General features: G+C 31.6%; 1 protein-coding gene across 2 annotated transcripts in view; it reads left to right on the top strand.

Moving 5' to 3' along the window:
- Positions 1-22903, top strand: part of fz2 (frizzled 2) — a 29218-nt gene that overhangs the window by 3973 nt on the left and 2342 nt on the right. Inside the window, exons 1-4 of one of the 2 annotated variants that reach the window (XM_070646011.1) lie at positions 9614-10705; positions 20562-20965; positions 21036-21656; positions 21736-22889. In XM_070646011.1, coding sequence (XP_070502112.1) covers positions 20764-20965; positions 21036-21656; positions 21736-22889 — 1977 coding nt within the window. In that variant the 5' untranslated portion in view covers positions 9614-10705; positions 20562-20763. Of the gene's footprint in view, positions 1-9613; positions 10706-20561; positions 20966-21035; positions 21657-21735; positions 22890-22903 lie in introns of those variants that run through there. The other variant, XM_070646012.1, reaches the window with a different exon arrangement.

The raw sequence follows: 22903 nt of genomic DNA, 5'->3' as shown, positions 1-22903 counted from the left end.
TGAATTATTGGATTCCATGATTAATTTAAGTTGGAGAAGAATTTTCCTTTCCTTTTTCAGGAAAAATAATAAGGAAATTTCATTTTTTCTTTTAAAGAAAATTACATACACAATATAACTTTATTAAATCTATTAAAGCGAAATTACACGTTTTTCAGTCCAATGATTAATGGATGTTGAGTTTGACATAATTTAAGGAAATTGTTGAAAACATTTTTTGTTCTCGAGAACTTGTATGCTAAATTCCTTTTCACATTGGAGAGTTTGTTAATTCTCTCTAGGTATGTGTCATTCACACACAATTCAGTTGCAGTATTTCACTCTTTTTTTTACTGACTGTATCGTGCTCCCCACATTATGTGCATTATGTTATCACATTAAATATACAAAAATATTCATACTACAATCACATTCACAAATTTGTGTTTTCATTCTGTCTCGCTTTCCTTTTAAATGATTTACAATTGCGGAACATAAAATGACACGTTAATTAATCTACATTTATAATCAAAATACCGAGTCAGAAGAAAATAAGGAAAATATTATTATTTTTTGTTCATTTTCCACTTTTTTTGCCTTTCTTTTCGTGCAAACGTGTTGGTGTGTCTCTCACTCTTCTACCTTATTCTCATTCCAATCTCTTTTTTCTTCTCATAATTTAAAGGATAGATGGATGAATAGACAGGTTGAGGTTAGAAAAAAAAATAATCTTTTCTTCTGCTTACAACTGTCTCGTACGGAAAGGTCGTGAGGTCGTTTAATTATCCCACCTCACAAATAAAGCAGCCCTTTATTGCTGATGTATGAGATTTTTTTCTTCTTACAATCTAGTCCTCACACTTTCTCTCTTTTCATCCTTTCACCTTAGATTTTTCTTACTCAATCTTATTAGGAAGGCAGGGATTGTGAACTTTGTTTGAATTAGAACTCGAAGGTGACTCGGATTTTGTATGGAAAAGTCGATTCGAGTCAAACAGATTCCGTACAAAATTCAAGACGATTTCGAGGTTTGGATTTCAATTGTTAGATGATGTAGCCATTCTGAGGTAATATATTACTTTGTCGACACTCTCTGGAGTGCCTCATTCATCTTCAGATGTCGCTTGGTACTGAAATCAGCAATTTCTCCTGAAGTTTCTCTATTTTCAAGCTAGAAAATACGAATTTTCTTAACTTAACATCAAAATTTGAGGAACTATGAGAGTTGCAGAGATACAAGCAACACCTCATATTCACCATCCCTGAATCAAATTCTGTGTGGTTTATGTGTGTATTATACACAATATACAATATATAATACCGCAATCAATTTCATAGAAATCACAATAGAAAATCCATCGTAAAAAGGCAAATAAATAGGGAGAAATTGCTTTTTTATTGTTGTTCCTTGCAAAGGTGTCGGAGTATAAATAAAAATCGCATTGTAACTTAAATGAAAATAAAAATTTCCGACTTCTTATTATAGATTTTTGATGATGCCTTTCACACGAACTTTATTTATTTGTATGCGTGGGAGGAAAAAAACTTAATGCAAAATTAAATGAGAATGATTGACTTGAGGAGATATGAAATGAAAAAAAAAAGAAGGGATGAATCATCAACAGAAGGAAGAAACTGCTCTTCACTTGGAAATTAAATGTCGAAAGTATAACGTGCAAAATGTGCGGTATTGATGGATATGAAAAGAAAATTTCCTCCCCTTTTCTATTTATCATCTAAGCCAGTGCTGCGCAACCTTTTGTTTGTGGCACGTCTTGATGGTAAGCCTCTACTTAATCCGTACACGGCATACAGTTCATGACATTTCCCAAAAACTCACGAATGCAGTGTCACGGCACACTTTAGTCGCAAGCCACATGCTACATAAGCTTCATGACATTTTCCAGTTTATACAACACAGCACTAATGTGTCGCGACACACAGGTTGCCCACCACTGTTCCTAAACCTTCCCAATTCGAATCCTATTTCAAAATTCATATATGAGCACACAGAATGATTGAATCATGTTCCTTATTATTCCTCATAGAACTGTTTTTTCCTGTTATCGATTGAATAAAAAGCAAAATCAAATTTCGGATGGGTGAATAAATGTAAGCAATTTTTTTTGAGTTAGAAGTAGGGGTGTCGATTACAAATCCCAAGTATTTGGGATTTGGGGTATTTTGTAAGGATTTGGGGTACCCCAAATACTTGGGTTTTCAACCCAAGTACTTGTACAAATCTTTATAAAATAGAATTTTTCCTATATTATTATATTTTTCATATTATTATTTTTTAAGTTCTTCAAAATTTTATTATTCATTAATACTTTCATAAATATTTGGTAAGAAAAATCTAAGGTTGGCCAAAAAAAACTACAGATCGAGATTTTTTTGCCGGCCCGTAGTTGAAAATGCATCCAAGTAAGTTTTTATTATATATGAAAATTTTAAGTAAATCATATTGAAAATTCCATTTACGAGACTTTTTCAATTTATTGTGAAAAATCCAGGCAGAAGCTTACAATTTTCCATGAATTTTCATTTTTATATAGAAATTTGAGGTGAAAAGCCATAACTTTCCAGGATTTTTCAAATTTTTAAGAAAATGTTGGCCAAAATTGCCATTTTTTGCAATTAAAAAAAAATTAAGATAAAGGTTCACGTTTTCGAGAGTTTTATAACCTATTTTAGAAAATTTAAGTAAAAAATCGCAGTTTAAGGGATTTTAAACAAGATTTACAATAGTAAATAACAATATATGGTTATAAAATTTGATTTGAATCTGGATGCATTGGCCTGAAATCCCAGAAAATGCGCATATTTATAATGATATTTTGTTCTTATTAAGGATTTGGGATTTGTACAAGTACTTGGGGTCCTGGGATTTGGGTATTTGGGATTTGTACAAATCCTGAAAACCCAAATAATCGACACCCCTAGTTAGAAGTGACACTTGTGCGTATCTCATAGAATCGATCTTGAATTTATTTATGGCATTTTTCTTTTTTCTTTTCATTCGCACAAATTTCCTTTCTTTATTTTTTTTTCTTGAGTGCGGCTGCTGTGCCTACCTATTTCAGATTTTCTACGTCTGATAAAGAATAATAAAAGTTTCTCTTTTTTTTGTGCTCCTTATGGGAGCCAAAAAGAAACCATTATGTGGAGTAATTTTTAGTCGATTAAAATCTATGCCACGTTCTAGGCACTATATATTTTGTCATCGATTGAACGACTTGTGAGCAAGTCATACAATGTGTAGTCTGTTCCATAATGTACTAATTTTTTTATTACAAGTAGTCTATTCGGTAATTATTATTATGATTGTGAGCAGGGAATCCATTATTATATTTATGGAGCTATAAAATTCTTTTATTTTTTTCTCCCTCCCTCCTTCCTTCCCGTCCACTAAGGGAATAAAGTCGAAGCGTAAACAACATTAATAGTTAATAAAACTGTTGTACACATTTATGAACTTCTCCGTCGTAAGGACTTTTAGTCATTTTTTTCCTTCTATTGTGTGTTTTATTTCCTATTAGCACATTTATGCTTATTGCGGCTGTAACTTGATATTGAATTGGTATCTGGTCGTCTGCTGCTGCTTCGAAATGTGAAGAGAAAGCAAGCTCCCGTTATATTTTTATTGTATGAAAAGGATATGCATCGATGGATGTTTTGAATTGACATATTTTTGTCGGATTTCGGAATTAAATGGATATTAAATTAATATAATTTCAATTTTGGAGAGAGAAATTGAGGAACCGGACTTAATGGAAATGGGACCATAACTTTGAATTGTGGCTTTATGCTAGGGACTTCCGTGTTGAATGTTATAGCAGTTCTATGGTGCTATTCTAACATGCATCTTGCATACCCCGTGCAGCCAATGAACGGACTCAGATGGTTCCATACTGGAAGGGTTAAACAGTCCAAAAGTACAGTACTGTACATTGGAATGTCTGACTCTAGCATAATGCGATCATGGTAGCATGTGATAACGCTCATTGCCTGCTAGAGCACATAAGTCTCCATAAGAATTCATGATTAAATAATCTCCACATCTACCAAACAAGTAAAACCACAAAAGTCATGAAACCTGCGTCTTGTTTTTCCTTAATTACCTGACATTCCAACTTGTTTTCCTGAATGAGGTTGCTCATTTTTTCCATGCTTTTATTAATAATTAATTGCTGTGAGATTGCATTTGTAGAGATATACACACATTCAACTCATTCCACAGATCCCATTCATTCAATGTAATGCACACTTTTGCAGCATAAAACAAAAAAATTTGTTCATTCTCAGACACACCATGTTTTCTGAATCATTGTACATGATGTGAAGTTTCCCATCAGGGTACAAATTTGTTGTATGTTTAAAGTTACAAATGATAAACATTTACATATCTTATTCATTAGAGATTTATTCCTAATTTCACTTTCATGAATTTTTTCTTTTCGATACCATTTTTTTTTTTGAGAATTATTTACAATACTCCTGCATGTTTATTAAGCAATGCTGCATATGTTTATTTCGCTTGGTTTAATTAAATTGTTAATTTTTTTTTTCATCATTGAAGTTATGCTTTATTGAAAACAAAAACTGGAATATATTCTCATGGTGTGTAAAAACTAATAAATCTGTCAATTTATTTACTGCTTTCTTTCAATGAATTATTTCTATTTTCACTTGAATTTCAATATTTACATAATAAGAGAAAAAACATTAAAAAAATACAACATAATATTAAAATAGTCAAGCCAGAATACTCACTGGAAATAAATATAGAATTAAAGTAACAAAATGGCAATTTGATTTATAAATTGTTTATTTAATTTTTCATGAAAATTAGACACTAGGGTGGATGAGAAATTTGAGATTTCTTCAACTTACTTAGTTTAATGGATGATGTTCAGGTTTTGATAGACTTGTTAAAATTTCAGAATCATAAAGATTTGCTATAAAGCAGTCATTTGGAATGAAATGATTATCTTTTGATTAGTAAAGGCTTAATAAAATGACGGATATTAATTAAAAATATTAAATAATTAATAAATTTCTCGTCGTTTATCAGAGTTTGGATCTGAATATTGATTGTGAATATTAATAGAATCAGTTTGGATATCTTTGTGGTGGGTCGGATTCCACGAAGCTGTCAGTTTAAGTTTGAGTACGGTGGCTTAGCGAACCCGTACTTACTTAATTGACATTAACTCTGAGCGAAGCTCTGGATCTTTCAGATCTGAATAGCTAAAGATAAGTTTTGAGTCCAAGTGGCAAGATAGTGGGATGGCTTAGGACTTCGGTTCTTAATTGATGTAGTACCCTGCGATCGCCTTAGCGCAGCTCGGGATCTGAATGAACTGAAGGTTTTTCTTTGGACATCATTCAAAACAACTCTGTCCAATTATTATCAATGATAAGATTCCTACATTAGAATTCATTTCACAACATCCATAATAATAAATTTCATGGAGCGAAAAACCCGTAAAATTAATTTTGTATTTAAATTCAGCAATACTATACGCGAATATCAAAATTTAACAGTTAGTTGAAATTAGTCATTAAGATGTGTCAGGTTGACTGAATTTTAAAGTTATAATTCCTTCAATACACCTTGAAGTTAATAAATTCTTCAATACATGATTAATCCCTAATAATTCCATAAAAACAAACAAACATTCTCTCTATATGCTTACTTCTGAGAACTCAGTGAGAATTGATTTATAGAAATGTTCCGAAATGAATACCAAATTAAGTTATAAATACAGCGTTTAATTCTGTCAAAAAACTTGAAAATTGTTTAAGACAAGGCAAGGCAAGTAAAGAAGAGAAGAGTAAAAATTGCGCAACGAATTCTTTCACCCGCGCTCGGAAACGATAAATTATTGCCTATTGATTTACATTCGAAACAGTCGATTACTTCTTTATGCCTCTCCTCAAAGGAAAATTGGTGTAGCTTCTCAGTATAAAACTAGCATAAAAATTCAAAACACATTTTGTTTCTTCAAAAAAAAAGGAAAAAAAAAGAATATTCAGTCAGAAGATATATAGACACTTATAAAATATTCGTAAAGTAAGAAAGTTTTTCCTCTTTGAGAGATGTACGTATATCATTTTGAAAAGAGTGAATTCTCTGCATGAATTCGCAGTAGAATTGTATATTTTGATGGCTGAATTTGAATTTAAACACTAACAGATCCACGACCACACAGTCCATGAAACTCATTTTTTGAAATATTTTTTTTGATCAATATTCAATCAGATCATGTTTCATGGATAATAGTTTTTTGTGAAATCAGTTAACGCTAAACGTTGAAAAATAATATGGGGGGATCGTTCGTAAATGATGTTCAATTTTCATACTGTTGAGCATTCCATTAATTAGTTCAGTGTTCATAACGTTAATTTTAGATTTGAATCATATTCATTTTTCATAGTTGAAAACCCCTTTTTTTAACAAAAGTTCAATTTGTTTTTGAACTCCAAAGAATAAACATCAAAGTAAAGAATTAAAATCATTAAGAAGTTATTAATTAGTTTTACATCTAACGACGTTTACAAAATCAAAGATCAAACATCAACGATTTATCAAATTGATCACAGAACTCTTACTCTATCTTGAGCAATGCTGCGAAAATTCAATTTTGTTTGGAAAATTCAATTTCCAGATTAGCTTTAGAAACCCAGATTGATAGTTCGTAACTCTTTGTCTGCATTCTGTGTGCTGTTTTGCTCGTGACTTATCACCAAGGTGTGCAGTGACACAAAATGCATAGTTTGGGCAGCACTATTCTAAGCTCTAAAATATGTATGAGTGAAATTCTTGTTGAATATTGAATTAGCTCCGCTCCAAACTCTAGACATCATAACTTGAATCACCCCAAGTGTCTCTGTTTTTTATATCGATAATAATCTTTAAAATCCATTCCTATTTGCTTGTTGAGTATATGTGATTTGAATAAATTTTTATTTTTGATGATTTTTATTGTGTGAATATAGAATTGCAACATTTATAATTCAATTCGATTGAAGAAGACAAAAACATACAAAAATAAAAAAAATTCGTGACCACAAGAAGTTTTCGTCCAAATTAAAATTAAAATTAAAAGATCATTGATAATAAAAAATCGACTTCATTTAAATAAGTACGGATTAAGGCACATTTTGTAGTCTTTAAAAGAGACACAAACAAGAAGTGTATAAGAAAGATTGGGAATTTATAAAAAATTTGATAAAAGTGACATGCAATGGAATGAAATGAAAAAATATATATGGAAAGAGGTGAGAATGAACATGCTTACGAATGATAAATATAATGACGAAAATGAAATAAATACAGAAACAGATACAGGAGGATCCCCGCTGAAAATCAAAGGAAAAAATTTTGAGTTTTTTTGTAAATATTATTTCCAGTCGTCATTTGCGTAAAATATCAGGTTGCGTAGTTATCAGCGGGATGGTTTAGATGTTTTGAGAGTTTGTCCTGAGTCCATAAATGAATATTTTTCATAACTAGATCATTTATTGTGAAACAACTTGAACTAATTTCTGAGAATTTAGAGCAATTCTCAAAGTAAAATAGTTTAGATAGATTTATGGCATACTGTGCTAGTATTTAAACATCAACATTGTGATTTTAGGTTCAAAACTCATAACGTTCATTTGAGATTTGAATAATATTTTTTGTACATAGTTGAAAACCCTTTTTCATGCTAAAGTTGAGTCTGTTTTTGAACTCCGAAGAATAAAAATCATTTTAAAGAATTAAATCAATTTCCAATCTTAATTAACAACAATTGAGTTAGTAAACAGCTTTTTTCTGTAGTTTATCGCGATCTTCTGTCATCTAAACAAGAACTACAGAAATTCTAACAAAATAGAATCAAAAAGTTGTCATTTACTGACGAACAAAAAGTTTCTGTCAAATCCCAGAGAAAAAAAAAAAGAGTTTAAGTTTATCAGTTTTGAAGTCATGTTACATACATAATTAGTGTATAAAATACACACATGTAGAAACTACTGGATTAATGGATTCTAGATAGCTAGCTCAAATAATAATGTGAAATGAAAAAAACAAGTTTCGTCTGCTGCTAAGGTGGCATAAGTATAGATAGAGAGATAAATAAATAAATAATAATATATATTTTTTTGAAATATGATCATAAAGCAAACAAATGTAAGGTGAATGGAGCGAAAAGAAAACATAATCAATTATAATCAATTGATTAATGTAAGAAAATACATTTTTATATCTTCAACATTTTATCACACCACGAAAACAAACATAAAGAGAGCTGAATTGATCCAAAGAAATATAAAAAAATATTCAAGAGAAATATAAAATTTCAAATGTGGAATGCCACATTTTAAACGTGGGGCCAACCAATAACAAATACAACAATCAGAAAAATATCATCATGAAATGATCGTTTTTCTCAACAAAAAAACGACGAGAACAAAATATGAATAAATTAAAGTCAGTTATAGTCAGGTCTGTCGGATATAAATTTATATTTTTAATGTCTGTCAATTTTACAGAGGTTTAATATTCATCCACAACCTGTTCTTCTCGCACTCTTGAATAAGGTGCCTTTAATCGATTATCAGTTGACATCGTGGACGTTTTTCACTCAGTTCCCCTGGACGACTGAAATTTGAGAAAAGTAATTTATACTAAACAAGATATTTTCTCTCTCTCTCTTCTTCTCTTGTGCCTGCCTTCATACATGATTATATCTCACTTTTTATTTATTGTCTTGGAGTGTTGTGACATTTATATAAATTCATTTAATATTTGTTTTATTGATTGGCCAAAAATACTGATTTTTTTTACCTGTTTCTCATCTCTTAAAATTATAATGAATTTTTTATTTAATTCATTGATTTTTATCGCCTGCAAATCTTATTCATGACAAACTCGATGTGGTATAAATTTTCATGGGAATGCAATGAAACATTGTGTATACATCATGTCATGATATTCGCTTGGAGAAGAGGGGGCACGCATGGTGAAGTCTTATTATCTTCGAACATTTCTCGAGCAGAGATTATTAGCCGATTGGCACACATTGGATTCATTGGAATGTTGGTTCTAAAAATAGAACTATAGGACCAATTGGTTAATCGATTGTGATTCTGACTTGGAGCCGGATTCAGTTTAAAGTCTTGCATCATGCCAGAGTCACATCGGTGTGGTACCGGATTTCGGATTGATTAACCAATTTGTGTTTTTTGGGTCTACCACCGTCTGTTGGTGGTAACATGTCAATCTTTGACTCAGTCTACAAATGCCAAAGCAGGTCAATTTATTTACGATGTTCAACATTGAGTTTGGAAAAGGATCTAACTCTGTTTGTATCTATTTGAACTTTGAAATGCTAAAATCAAAGCTCGAAGTCGACTCGACTCGACCTTCCATATAAAATTCGAGTCGACTTCGAGCTCTGAGTTAAAGAAAGGATCAATTAAATCTCAATTGAAAATAAATCTCCCAAAACCCTAATATCGAGCACACGAACATCTAAAAATAACGGTTATGAAATTCAAAATGTGGGCATTCTCCACAGCATGTCTGAGAAAAATACCCAATTGTAGAGAATGTATACGTGAGTGACTTCGGTAAAGCGTATCAAATACTCAGTCATAACACAACTTTGCGAGAAACTAGACAAGAAAGAAATATTCTCGGCATTTATTTATAATATTTAATCAAAATTAATGAACTATCTGATCGAATTTAAATTAGTTAAGTGTAGGAAAATTGTGTAAATAAATAATTGCGTGGTATTTATGATAAAAAAGAGTGGAAAATATTTTGTATTGAGAAGTTTTTTTTACCTCTAACTATATATATTTGTGTATAACAAAATGAAAGAAATTTTTCTATACTTTGCATAAACATGAGAATTTTTTCCGATTTTATTACTAGACGATTGTACATTGTGTGAATGAAATCTAAAAGAAAATAATTTTCAAGTGATAAACAAATAAAATCAGAGTTTATTTTCGTATTAAATGTAGCAGAGAGTTTGTTAATTCATGCGAATCGTGTTTTTCCAGACATAAATGATAAAATACTAAGAGAAAAAAGATATTTGTGTGTAAAAAAAGAGAAGGAACTAATATATAAGTGAATGAAGACAGTGTACATACTGTGGAGTGCATAAAGAAATAAAAGAGGATTCATAGCTACATATAAGAACAATAATGTGTTCAAAACTATGAAAAAAACTATAGAATAAAAAGAAATCTGCAAACATAATACATTCTATACGTTCAAATAGACACAAAAATTTATGCTTCAGATCTTTTATGAGACGCCGTTCAAAGCAGCTATAAGCAGCATAAATAATATTTCATATCCATCTCTCTATACTGATGATGTGAGATGGTGACAAAAATAATGGAAGTTTGCAGATAGAGAGACAATTGTTTTCAGTATTAAGTACAAGAAACAAGCCAGACTTAAGTCAATTGATGTGAAGTTGGGATATTTCCATAATAAATTGGAATAGAAAAAAATATAAAATGAGAAAAAAAATCCACTTTTAGTTTTGCTCTATATACATTTCACATCAAAGAACATGAAATAATAAGTGTATGGTGTATATTGTGTATACTCACAGTTGAGATAGAGAGTATAAAGAGAAACGAAAGAAAGAAAAATTGGAGCTCTAGTTTAAGATAAATGGAAATGAAGAAATCATAATTGCAATAGTTGAAGGCAAGTAGATTCTTTTGAAAAATTAGCTTTTTTTGTTGCTTCCCTTTTTCCACTTCTTTCTTACATTACTTTTAACTCGAAAAAAAAAAGTTAACCGATAACAAACTGTTCGGTGATAAGCAAAACATGCGATATCGTAAACTTTTCTGCGTTTCTTATCACGAAAACACTTACAGTCTTTTCCACTGTTTTTTTATTTCATTTCATAGTATTTATATTGCAAAACGTATTGCCTACCTCTATTTTTAATAAAATCCAGTGTTGTTAGCTGGATGATTAGTAGAACTAGTTGGAATCTGATATGAGACCTATCTGTCCTTACGATGATAGAACTCGCTTACTCAATGTTTATTGCATATTCACCTTAATAAGAGTTCTAATGACTATACTCAATCAATATAATTGAACATGCTCCTTGTCTAATCGGGATTCAATCAGGCAAAATGATTATGATTTGATTCTGATGTTTTTTTTTATATCAGAAGCCATAGTTACAAGATAACACATCCCATGCGACACTAGGATGCATTTGACAACCATTTGAACTCCTTATGGATTCCTCCTCCTTCTTTGTGTCGTTGAATATTATCCTACGATAATTTAGTGAACATGCTGACTAGTTCTATGTTAATGGGTTATTTTAGAGACTATGTTTTGTTAATCTTGCATATTAGGAGTCATAATACCCAAAAATATCCACAAATACTTACAACACCTAGCATAACAACACTGACAATAACAATATAATGATTACAGCAAGTACTTACGAACTACTCTTCACTGATAATGTTAAACGTTAATTCCGTTTTGTTTTGCTCACCGTATCAATACACAGCAAGCACACAAATCAACTTATTTCTCATAAATTATGCTGATATGAGTAAATTATAAATATAAAAATGAAAAAGAACGATTAAATTTTAATTAAAATCCGTGAAGCGCAAAAGCCTCATAATCGTAATTTAATGAATATTTTTCGTCGTTGTTCTAATGAAATCAGTTCAATCAGTTTCATCCAATTAACGAAATGAATGTCGTTGTTAATGAGACAATTTTGTATTTTTTGTCGAAGGAGAGAAGTAAATGAGCAGAAATTGAAGTAAGTTGGAGTAGAAGACTTCAAAAAAATAATGGTAAAAAGGTCGATTGAAAAAAAATGTATTTTATTTCATGTTATCTATTTTGTAAAACGTTCGATCATTCTCGTGACGACGACGAGTAAGCAAAAGAAACTTGGAATCGAGAAGGAAAGAAAAAAAAAATTAAAAATTCAGTTGAATTTATATTCCTGTATTCATTGGCACACAAGCAAGCAACACATAGCTAATGAAGTCAGAATTTAAAGAATAAATTAAAAATCGTTCATTTTTTTTGCCTTCATTCTTTTCTTCACGATAAAAGACCAAAGCTTGCAAACTCTGAACTGACTTTTTAGAACAGTGGTGAGCAACCTTTGTGTCGCGACACAACAATGCTGCTTCAAATTTGTTTGACAATTCCATGAACCATATAACATGTGAGGTTTTGTTTTTTTTTCTGTGCCATGGCACACAGGTTGTCCACAACTGTCTTAGAATGAAAAAGAATATAAAAAAAATTCAATAAATAAAACGAGCAACAAGACGCAATCCAAAAAAAAACGACATACAGAGACTCAGATTTTTATCTGTCGCTTATATTTTTTTTTCTTCTCGGGTCCAATATGGAATTTTTTGTGTGTTGTTTCTTTTCTTCTCATTTAGTTCTCTCTCTCGTGCATATATGGGGACTTCCAAGGAAATTGAATGTTTATTTTCTTTCAGTATTATTTTTTTTTTTTGAATAACAACACAAAAAAGTTGATGCCAAAGTAAAAACTGTTTTTCTAAGTCAGGGCTGGTCAAACTGCTGTTGGTGCTGACTGTGCTATTTTTGACATGGCCCATCTTAGTGGTAAGCCAAGTCCGAAATCGCACACGGCATGCGGTTCATGACATTTACAATATTCAGCGACACACTAGTGTGCCGCAGCACACAGTTTGGCCACTCCTGTTCTAAGTTAAGTTAACACAAACAATACACAGAATCGAAAAAAATGCATTCTTTAGTGACCTTGTAGGAGGAATGAATTTATATATGCGTGTATGTGTGTAACATCTTTAAGAGATTTCTATCAAGAGATAAACTTATATTTTTTCTCTACCTGATTATAGACTTTTCATTGTTAAAAAAACCAAAGAATAATAGAAAAAAAGGGAGAACGAAGAAGTCAAAAGAGATGCTTAAAAAAAATAATATTTTTGTTCGAAAAGTCACCAACTAACAAATGCACAGTCATAAATAGTTAAGAACTATTATTATTTCACTTGCTGCTTAAATATATTCCACTTCTTCATTCCACTCGTATGTGTACCTCCTTTTTCACAAAACTCATAGCAGCCTACATGTCAAAAAAGTCATCGTGTACTCTTTTTCTTGCATGCAATTTACGATGTATATGAATTTTTTATGTCTGATTTGGCGGACTGGGTTGTCTTTAAATATTGATTTTTTATGATAGACATTTGTAAGTTGTGGTGGAATCAGTTGGTGGTCAAGTGGATGGGTGTTTCGATTTATGGGAATCGCTTGTACAGCTGTCGTAGGATTGATTTCTTTGTTATCAAGAAACTACTTCTATAGGGAAAGTTTAGACCAGATTAAAGAATGTAGGTTCATGTGCAAGATGTAGCATATCCATACTCATTGAATCTTTAATGAAATCTGCAACAATTCCCTCAAAATTTGTCAATTCATCATCAAAAAATTGAAATTACAGACCTAAAGTTGCAAATCAGGCAATTACCCAATATGCGCTTTGGTCGTGCATGCAAGGCAATTGGCAGACGCCTTTAAGTAATATTTTTAAAGAAATGTGAAACAAGGTGAAAACGTTAATGAGATTCCGTCCATAAATACTTGATAAATGAATTGTTTCATTTCGTTTCCTTTAATTTATACATATAATTTTAAATTCTGTTGTTTTACTTGACTTCATGACAATATTTATCATCATCATATAAGATATATCTGACTATTAAGTAAGTACGTAGTCACACAGTGCTGCTGTGAAGAGCTTGTGAAGAGATTTCTCATGAATTATTCACTCAATTTTTTTGGGGAACATGAAAACAAAAAAATATAAAATTTGTCGATGGTTCTTGAAAAACTACAATAATCATCACTCAAAACAATCAACGATGTACGCGGTAGAGAGTGCGAGTCCCACATGATTGAGTAATTTTTTCCCTCTTCATATAATAAATTCAAGACTCCTTATAAAAAAAATGATTTCACATTGAGAGGCCCACAAAATTGTAGAGAACAGTTCATACTTATGACAAGCCCTCGGCCATCCAAATGATTGAATATTAATTAATTTGTTTGTTTTTTTATTATACGCTTTCATACATTCTTTATGTTCTATCTACCAAACAAGCTTACAGCAGGAGAGAAAAACAGAATGATAGAGAGAAAACCACCGAAAATTATTATATATTACTGGATATTACTTGGGGGGAATTTGTAATGATGTCTGGAATGGAACCCAGACTAAGTCTATGCACCAGAATTTCAAGTAACTCCAAAAAACTTGGGATATGTCTATTAAACAACAACTGTCGTTTAATATTTAAATTGTATTTGCAACTAGAATTAGTTGTTTCCCCCTTTTATGGTTGTTAGTCCCCTCAATAGAAAACTTTAGTTTTCTTTCGATTTTCAAAGAATAAAGATCTTATTTGTTAATAATACATTCATCTGAAGATATTTAAAGCATCTCAACCAGACGTCATTTCCGAACGATTACTCGCATGAACGGAAAACACGAAATCATCAAATGTATGCTTAAGAAATCACTAGTAATATGTATAAACATTAATTTAGTGATGTGTAGAGAAAAGAAAGGAAGAAAAAAAGAGCTGAAAAAGCATTAATAAGAATAACAAGAGTAACTAACCTGCAGAGAACAAGCTGAGAGCGAAAAAAAAAAATTCAACTATCTGTAAAAATATTATCTGTACGTTCAAGAAAAACACACAAGCAATTTTTTATTCAATAACAAGAATTATGTAGTTTTTTTTCTGTCCACAAACGTTGATCACAACACCCAGCAAGCAAATAATGAAATGTGTGTTATGAATCGATAAAATACATACATTGATTGATGTTTTCATGTGCTCGATCATGATAAAATGAAATAAATTTTTTTGTCTGTTCTTGGCAAGGCATTTGTACAAAATTTTGTTAACTAATGACTTTTATGCAATGCCTAGATGTATAGGAAACACTGGGAAAAAATCAACATAACACGTTAAAAAAAGCAGGCATGTATAGTATAGTAGTAGGTAGGAAGATGCCAAAATATGAAGGAACAGAGAAAGATGATGATGATGATGAAGAAGAAGACGAGAAGAAAAGTCTCAAATTTTGTATTTTGACATATTTTATGTTGATTTAGATTGTACATCAGAGAACTCAACAGGGGTTTCTTGAGCAATTTCTTACGAATATGTCTCTTGTTTCACATTACCTTCATGTATGTATACCGAACATGTACATACTGATTCCAACCACATGATATTTTTTATATTTTTTTATAACATGAACATCGCCATCATCATGCATCATATTTATCATCCTCACAAATATGCTTACTTATTTATGTGTACACATGATACGCTTTAATGCATTAATGTGTAAGACCACTTTCTTTAATGATACTTAAAAATATTTTTTTCTGCATAGCATAAGATGAACACACACATTCATTCCTTATTTCGCCAGCTTAAACCACAGGATCATAATACAATTTTTTTATTGATTTCACACCACCAATAATGAAAAATATAAAATTATGCATGAATGAAAGAAATGTCTCAAATCGTGTGATTCTGCGGGTTAAAACCAAAATCGGATATTCTGCAAATAACATACAAATGAACTGTTTTGTGACAGGAACAATAAAAGGCTTGTATGCAGGTGTCGCTCTGTGAAATTCACATGAAATCTGATATATTGCATATATATTTTTTAAAAAAAAATAAAATAAAATACTGCAAAACAGCAAATATAAAAGTGTTCGGACACTTTCTTATGTATGCACAACAAAAATAAGCATTAAATTTCAAAAAGCAATGATTTTTTTACGCGGTTTAAAAAGACTTTTTTTTCTACTTAAGTGAGACTTAAAGGGTCATTCGTAAATGACATCTAATATGATGGACTTGGGGATATTGAAGAACTGACAGTGGTAGGCAATGCCAGGCAACCTATTTTGTTCCACGGCTCATCTTGGTTTTGGGCAACGACCGAAACCGTACATGATATATGGTTCAAGTCTATTCCTAACAGTTTCGTGACACATTAGTGTACCGCGTCACACAGGTTGCTTATCATTGGTTAATTCTGACGCCAAGACTGTCAAAAACTATCAATTTTCAATGGACGTCACTTGCAAACCACCCCCAAAAGTTCTTTTCTGTCGACACTAATAAATTCTTTTAACTATGTCGTTTGTTCTTGTTTTATTATTTATTTTGAATGCGACATTTCGTATTACATGAGGTCAATTTATTAAGAGAATGACTTCACAATTTTATGACTAAATTATTTCAAGCAGAATTTGTTACCCAAACTCAAAAAATTAAAATCTTGAAATGACTTTTTTCTGATATGCACAATTGGTTTTTCCATTTGCTTTTATAGCATATTACTCAATAGAGCAAGCAAGAACAAACGAAAATGCATTTTAATGGCTTCAACTCCTTGCAAGATGAAATAACATAAAGTCAAAAGCAGGAAAGCAATCAAAAGAATTTTTGTTATTTTTTGATGGAAAAACGAAAAAGTCATAAATCTCAAAATGATTTTCATCATGGGAAATTCAGTCAACATCTGAAGTATATTTCATTTCGACAGTAGATGCCCCACGTCAGAGAGTAACTAGAGGATGTAGAAATCATTAAAGTATCCATCAACATTGGTATCTTTAGTACTTTAAATCTAGCATCATCTTGATGCTTTCCAACTGCACAATAATTTTTAAAATTGCGAAAAACGAGAGAAGAACTTCACACCTAACCGTATATTTTTATGTAGAACGAGAATATAGAATTATTATAGCATAAAATCTCATTTCAAAAATTTATGTGCATCGTCGTTTTCACGAGTATCATAATCATCAATTTTTAAACATGTTTTTCGCAAAAACAAACACAATCATTTAAAGCTCTTGTTGGCTGAATGTTGCTTTAACGCTTCATATTTCGTTATAATGTCAGATTAAATCTTTTGATGGAAATTTCCCTTATTGTATGATTCAAGACAACTATATCCTATTAGTTTTGATAGTGTTGCAGTGTTGCGACGAGCTGGATGTTATGAATTACCGTTGATTCCTTTGTTCTACTTATCGTATGATAGTTGACATGGTTAGGGGATGATTGGTTGAATATGTAGATGAGGATATAGCATAGCAACGGATTCTTATGTTTATATTTGGATTTGGATAGTTAACTTCATGACATCAGCGTAGGATGCTTTAAGTTTCATTTCTAATATCAGAGTTGTCAGAAAGGTGTCTGTGGATAGGTGCCTAGCAGTATCATGATAGCCTTTGTCTCGGCCCGTCTTGGCATGATTTCAACTAGGTAGGCAGTGCCTCGACCTAAGCAGTTGTCTAAAGCTAATCGATAGGTTGCATCTCTAGAATCAGATACAGAACAACTAATAAATGCGCTACCAAGTCATTGCAATGCGCTTTTGCCGTTATTCAATCATTAACATTCCTTTATCGAGAGATTCATTTTTCAATACATCTGTAACACGATGCAATTGGGATTAATTAAAATACAATTCAATGTACAAAAAAATTGAGCATCGAGAAAGAATATTATATTACTTTAGAGGAAAATATTTCCATCAGTTCCATAAAAATGCATAAATTTTTATGTCTCGGTTGTAAATGAACAAATTTTATATCGTGCAGTGTGTATATCTGTAGATCTTTGTTTGTACAGATGTAAAAATTTTTTTCACTTCATCTACTAAATCAATGATAATGAATTATGGTGGAGTTTTTCTCTAGAAAAACGGAATGTAAGCATCGCTGTATGTCTTTAAAATAATAACATTAACATGACTGCAACAAGAAAAGAACTTTAGCGTTTTTACTTATTATTACTATTGGATGTTAGATGAAGTAAAATATAGGAGAGAAGGAAGCAGCAATGAGGCACACATGTGTTTTACATTCAAATTTTCATATTATAACTGCGTCATTGAGTAAATTGTATCTGTCCATAAAAATAATATGAATTACGAAAAAAAAAGAAGAGAAACTGAAGCAACAGGCACATCCTTTATGCCAATATGATTCATTCAACAGACTGTCTATTGAGAAGATTATGTTTAAAATCTTTCATTAAATTATATTCTATGAAATTTTATGTACACAGCATGACATGAATTATGAATAAAGCCAGTGTATAATGAATGGATATAATTACTATATAAACAATTTGTAATACTAAATTGCACTAAATTAACATTTTCATTTATTTATCTTTACATTTCAATTCTTCTTTTCCTTCTCGCGAGCATAAAAATTCATAATAGACTTTTTTTAGTAGCAAAATGGAAAAAAGGCATGAAAAACTTTTAAATTCCAATGTTCACATTACATTTTATTGTGAAGGAAATGACTGTTAAACATTTTAAAAACTAACTACATGCCTATTTAGAAAATTTTTAACAAGACAGAAAAGAAGAAAATGATTGTTTAAAAGTCACACATTCAGAATGATGACTTTAGTGCGCTTTTGTTTATTTGACTAACTTAATAGAATGACTAAATTAGAATAATTTAATTTCAAAATTGATTGGTTAAAGAGTTATTTACTTTAGTGAGAAATTTGACAAGAGGGTGGGGTGTGTAGGCGACAATTTATTGATTTTTATGTACATCAATCATCATTAATGGTTTAAAAATTCAATGTTTGATAGAATGACATATTCCGAGTAGGTTTACAGTCGTCTTCAGTAAATTGTTGTTATATTTGGATCATGACTTGGATACAATTTAAATTTGTAATTCTTTACGAATTCCTAATAAACCAGTTTATGAGTTTTCAGAACCTAACCCAAGTAGCACTCCGTAGTCTGTATTCTTTTACCCAAACAGAGAAAGAACATAGTTTCGTGGTACAGAACGGCTACTATGGTACATAAAAGTAATATCTTTGCCTGTACAGATAAACGGCAAATTGATAAGAAGCCCTGACTACACCGTGATGGCAGGTTTTGGTCCGTTTTTACGGCGAAATTTGAAATTTTCCTCATCACATTGTTCGAATAACATGACAAATTTGTTAGAATTACGGACAATAGACAAATTAACCTCAAATCCACATATGTTCAATTCAAAAATGCAGTGGAAATGTGTAAAGACAGATTTCGAGAGAGCGAAAGTAATGAATGAAAGCTGATTGAGTTATACAAATAATAGTTGTGCCATACACATCATGCGTTCGTTTCAATTGCTTCATCAATAAATATGTCCAAACAAAATGAGTTATGTTATACAATAAAATTTATCTCTCAAATTAATTCCTGTTATGAATAAAATAAAAAAAAAGTAAAAAGAAGAAGTCGAGAACTAATTTTTATTTTTTCCTGTTTAAATGTCTTCCTTTTCTGTGGAAACAGTAGACATTAAATAAAAATATTATGTATTTAAAGAAAAGAAAAAAAAAATAACTTTGTTCTGTAAAAAGAGAGGAAAATAGGAATGTCTGGTCTTTTTGCTGCTTACTTAATTCTTACATACAATAATAAAAAAAAAAATCTTTAAAATTTATACACTCCACTTTTCTCGTTAACACAGTACAGTGCATGTACAACAAACCTTAGAGTTTATTTTGTGTTAACGATTTGTTTACACGTATACGAATCGAAAATATTGATACCATGTGTATATACCATCTCTTCTTCGGGGGCGCGTAAAGAGAAGAAGATATTCAAATATGTTCTTCTCTATTTGCTAGAGCGAAAAGAATTCTTTTTTTTCCTTCATTTCTTCTCTTTTTTGGGGTCGTTTTGTAATGACGTATAAGATTCATTGAGCTGTCTGTAAGTTGTTCTAAATGAACATTTTGTGATTGTGTCTTGTTAAACTGACAGAAATAGTACAAAATCGAATAACGGAACCCGAGTGGGAATCGAACCCACGTCCTATGATTTCCGGTCGCATAATTCTAGCAATGAGCTATCGAGGGTTATTCGACTATATGGCTAAATTACTTTACTTACTTCGATGAACGTATAGATCAAGTGTGATCCATGGCCTCCCTCAGATATGGCAAAATACCATATATAAATTACATTTTCTGTATCCAATTTCAACATGTCTTGTAGAGATTCTGAAAACACAGATTAGTACTGAATTACATTTCGTCCATTCAACATACAAATCTTTAGTTCTTCCATAGAAATTACGAGTCGAGTATTGAGATCTAGTATTGAATTGCATCTGGTCCTGCTTAAAAGCAAATCTTTGGTTCCTCTTTAGAAATCCTTTAGTAAGGATCTAGAGTCCATAGGCCTTAAAAATGCATTTTTTAATAGACGTCACTTACTAACGTTCCCCTAAATTTTTTTTTATTTTTTCCTCCACATTTCCATTCAAAATTACCTTAAACGATATAGCGTTGAAATTAAACGATATATAGATATAAGTACTAGATGTGTAGATATGTAAAGAAGAAGTGTGAAGACAGATTTACTGATTGTAAACATACTAATTATTTTGAAACTTTTTTTTTCCTTCTCATCTCTACAGATTGCAAAAATATTTAAGCTTTAAATACACATCTCGCCATTCAGTTCAGTTGATTTCATAGGGAGAGAGAATAACAACATTCTTTTTTTTTCATCATTGAAAGAAGCAAGACGATTGCTTTAAAAAATACTATCGATAAAATTTAAAAGGAGAAAGAAGATTAACGCATAGGAAGTATTATACACAAAAGAAAAACATCACAATGAGCCGGAATCGATCGCGACTGTTTAAATCTGTGATGGTGATACTATTCACATGCTTCATGCTGGTATATGCCGATAAAGGATATTATAGTAATGGTGGAAGTATGAATGATGCTGGTGATATGGAGGTTCATATATCAATGCCATCACAGAAAGTTGGACATCCACGATGTGAAGAAATTAATATTCCAATGTGTAGAGGTGAGTGTTATTTTGTGAATGAAATGAAAATTTTCTCATATTTGACTCATGCTTACTATTTTAAAATTAGGAATTGGATATAACATGACAAAATTCCCTAATGAAATGAATCATGAGACACAAGAAGAGGCGGGCTTGGAAGTTCATCAATTTTGGCCTCTTGTCGAGATAAAATGTTCGCCAGATTTAAAGTTTTTCCTGTGCTCGATGTATGCACCGATATGTATTGAGGATTATCTCAAACCGTTGCCTGTATGTCGTTCAGTTTGTGAACGAGCACGTGAAGGTTGTGAACCGATTATGGAGCAATATAGTTTTAAATGGCCGGAACGGATGAATTGTGAAAGTCTTCCGAAACATTCGGTAAATGACATTTTGTGCATGGAACATCCAAGCTATTCAGAAACTGAACAGTCATCATCATCATCCTCATCATCGAATGATAACTTTAACAGCAATATAAATACAAATAATAAGAAGAAGCATCATGGCTCATCTTCAACAACCACAAATCAAAAGAAATGTCCCAAAGGCGACAAAAAATGTCAGCAAGCGATAGAACAGAAAAATGATAAAGATTGTCAATGCAAGTGTCGTTATCCTCTCGTGCCACTCGGAAAGGAAAGTATGTGGTATAATACGACCGTTGCAAAAGTTGGAAGTGTTAGTAATTGCGGTATACCATGCAAAGGTAATAATAACTTTATTTTTATAATCACAGCCAGTTCCATTTCATAATGTTTTCTTACTTTTAATTATTTTAATTATAGGTGCGTTCTTTTCATCTGAGGAAAAAGAATTTGCAAACTACTGGATTATTTTATGGTCAGGCTTTTGTGCAGTCAGCACATTCATGACGTTGACAACGTTCCTTATTGATCCCGAACGATTCAAATATCCAGAAAGGCCAATTGTCTTCTTATCGGCATGCTACTTTATGGTGTCTATGGGCTATTTAATGCGATATTTTGTTGGACATGAAAAAATTGCATGTGATGGACGTGCTATCAAATACTCATCAACTGGTCAAAGCTCTTGTACAATAGTATTCTTATTAATTTATTATTTTGGAATGGCTTCATCAATTTGGTGGGTCATATTAAGTTTTACTTGGTTCCTATCTGCTGGCTTGAAATGGGGAAATGAGGCGATTAGCAAGATTTCACATTTCTTTCATCTAGCAGCATGGCTTATTCCAACATTACAAAGTATTTCTGTATTGGTACATCCGGCAGTTGATGGTGATCCATTAGCTGGAATCTGCTATGTTGGAAACACATCTGTAGAGCATTTAAGGAATTTCGTTCTCGCACCATACTTCGTATATCTTGTAATAGGAACAACATTCCTACTTGCTGGATTTGTCTCACTTTTTAGAATAAGATCAGTAATTAAGCAACAAGGTGGTATTGGTGCAGGATCAAAAGCTGATAAACTAGAGAAACTAATGATAAGGATAGGAATCTTTAGTGTGCTATATACGGTTCCAGCTACAATCGTCATAGCTTGTCACTTGTATGAATCGAATTTCTTTGACGATTGGATGTCAACATTAGCATGTCCATGTATGCAACAAACAGACGAGTGGAGACGTCAACCAATTTACTCAATTTTAATGCTTAAATACTTTATGACACTCGTGTGTGGAATCACTTCAGGTATTTGGATTTGGTCAGGAAAGACCCTCGATTCATGGTGTAAACTATGGAGACGATTATGTGGCACAAAACCAGACCATTCAGGTGCCGGAACAAGTCTAATCAAACCACGACCACAATTACCTCAGCCGTATGTAGCCACAACAATTCAAGGATCAGCGGCATCTGCTTCACTTCTAACAGCTCCTTATGCACAAACTATGGGAAGTATGGCATCAAGTCATCATCATTTACACCATCACGTACTCAAACATCCCATGACTCATGTAAGTTTGCTTAT

The sequence above is a fragment of the Chironomus tepperi genome, unplaced genomic scaffold (genome assembly GCF_022539635.2).
Source record: "Chironomus tepperi strain 1889 unplaced genomic scaffold, CSIRO-AGI_Ctep_v1 contig_359, whole genome shotgun sequence".
Classification (NCBI taxonomy): domain Eukaryota; kingdom Metazoa; phylum Arthropoda; class Insecta; order Diptera; family Chironomidae; genus Chironomus; species Chironomus tepperi.
The sequence above is the reverse complement of the archived record's forward strand: the minus strand, read 5'-3'. Positions and strand labels throughout refer to the sequence as shown.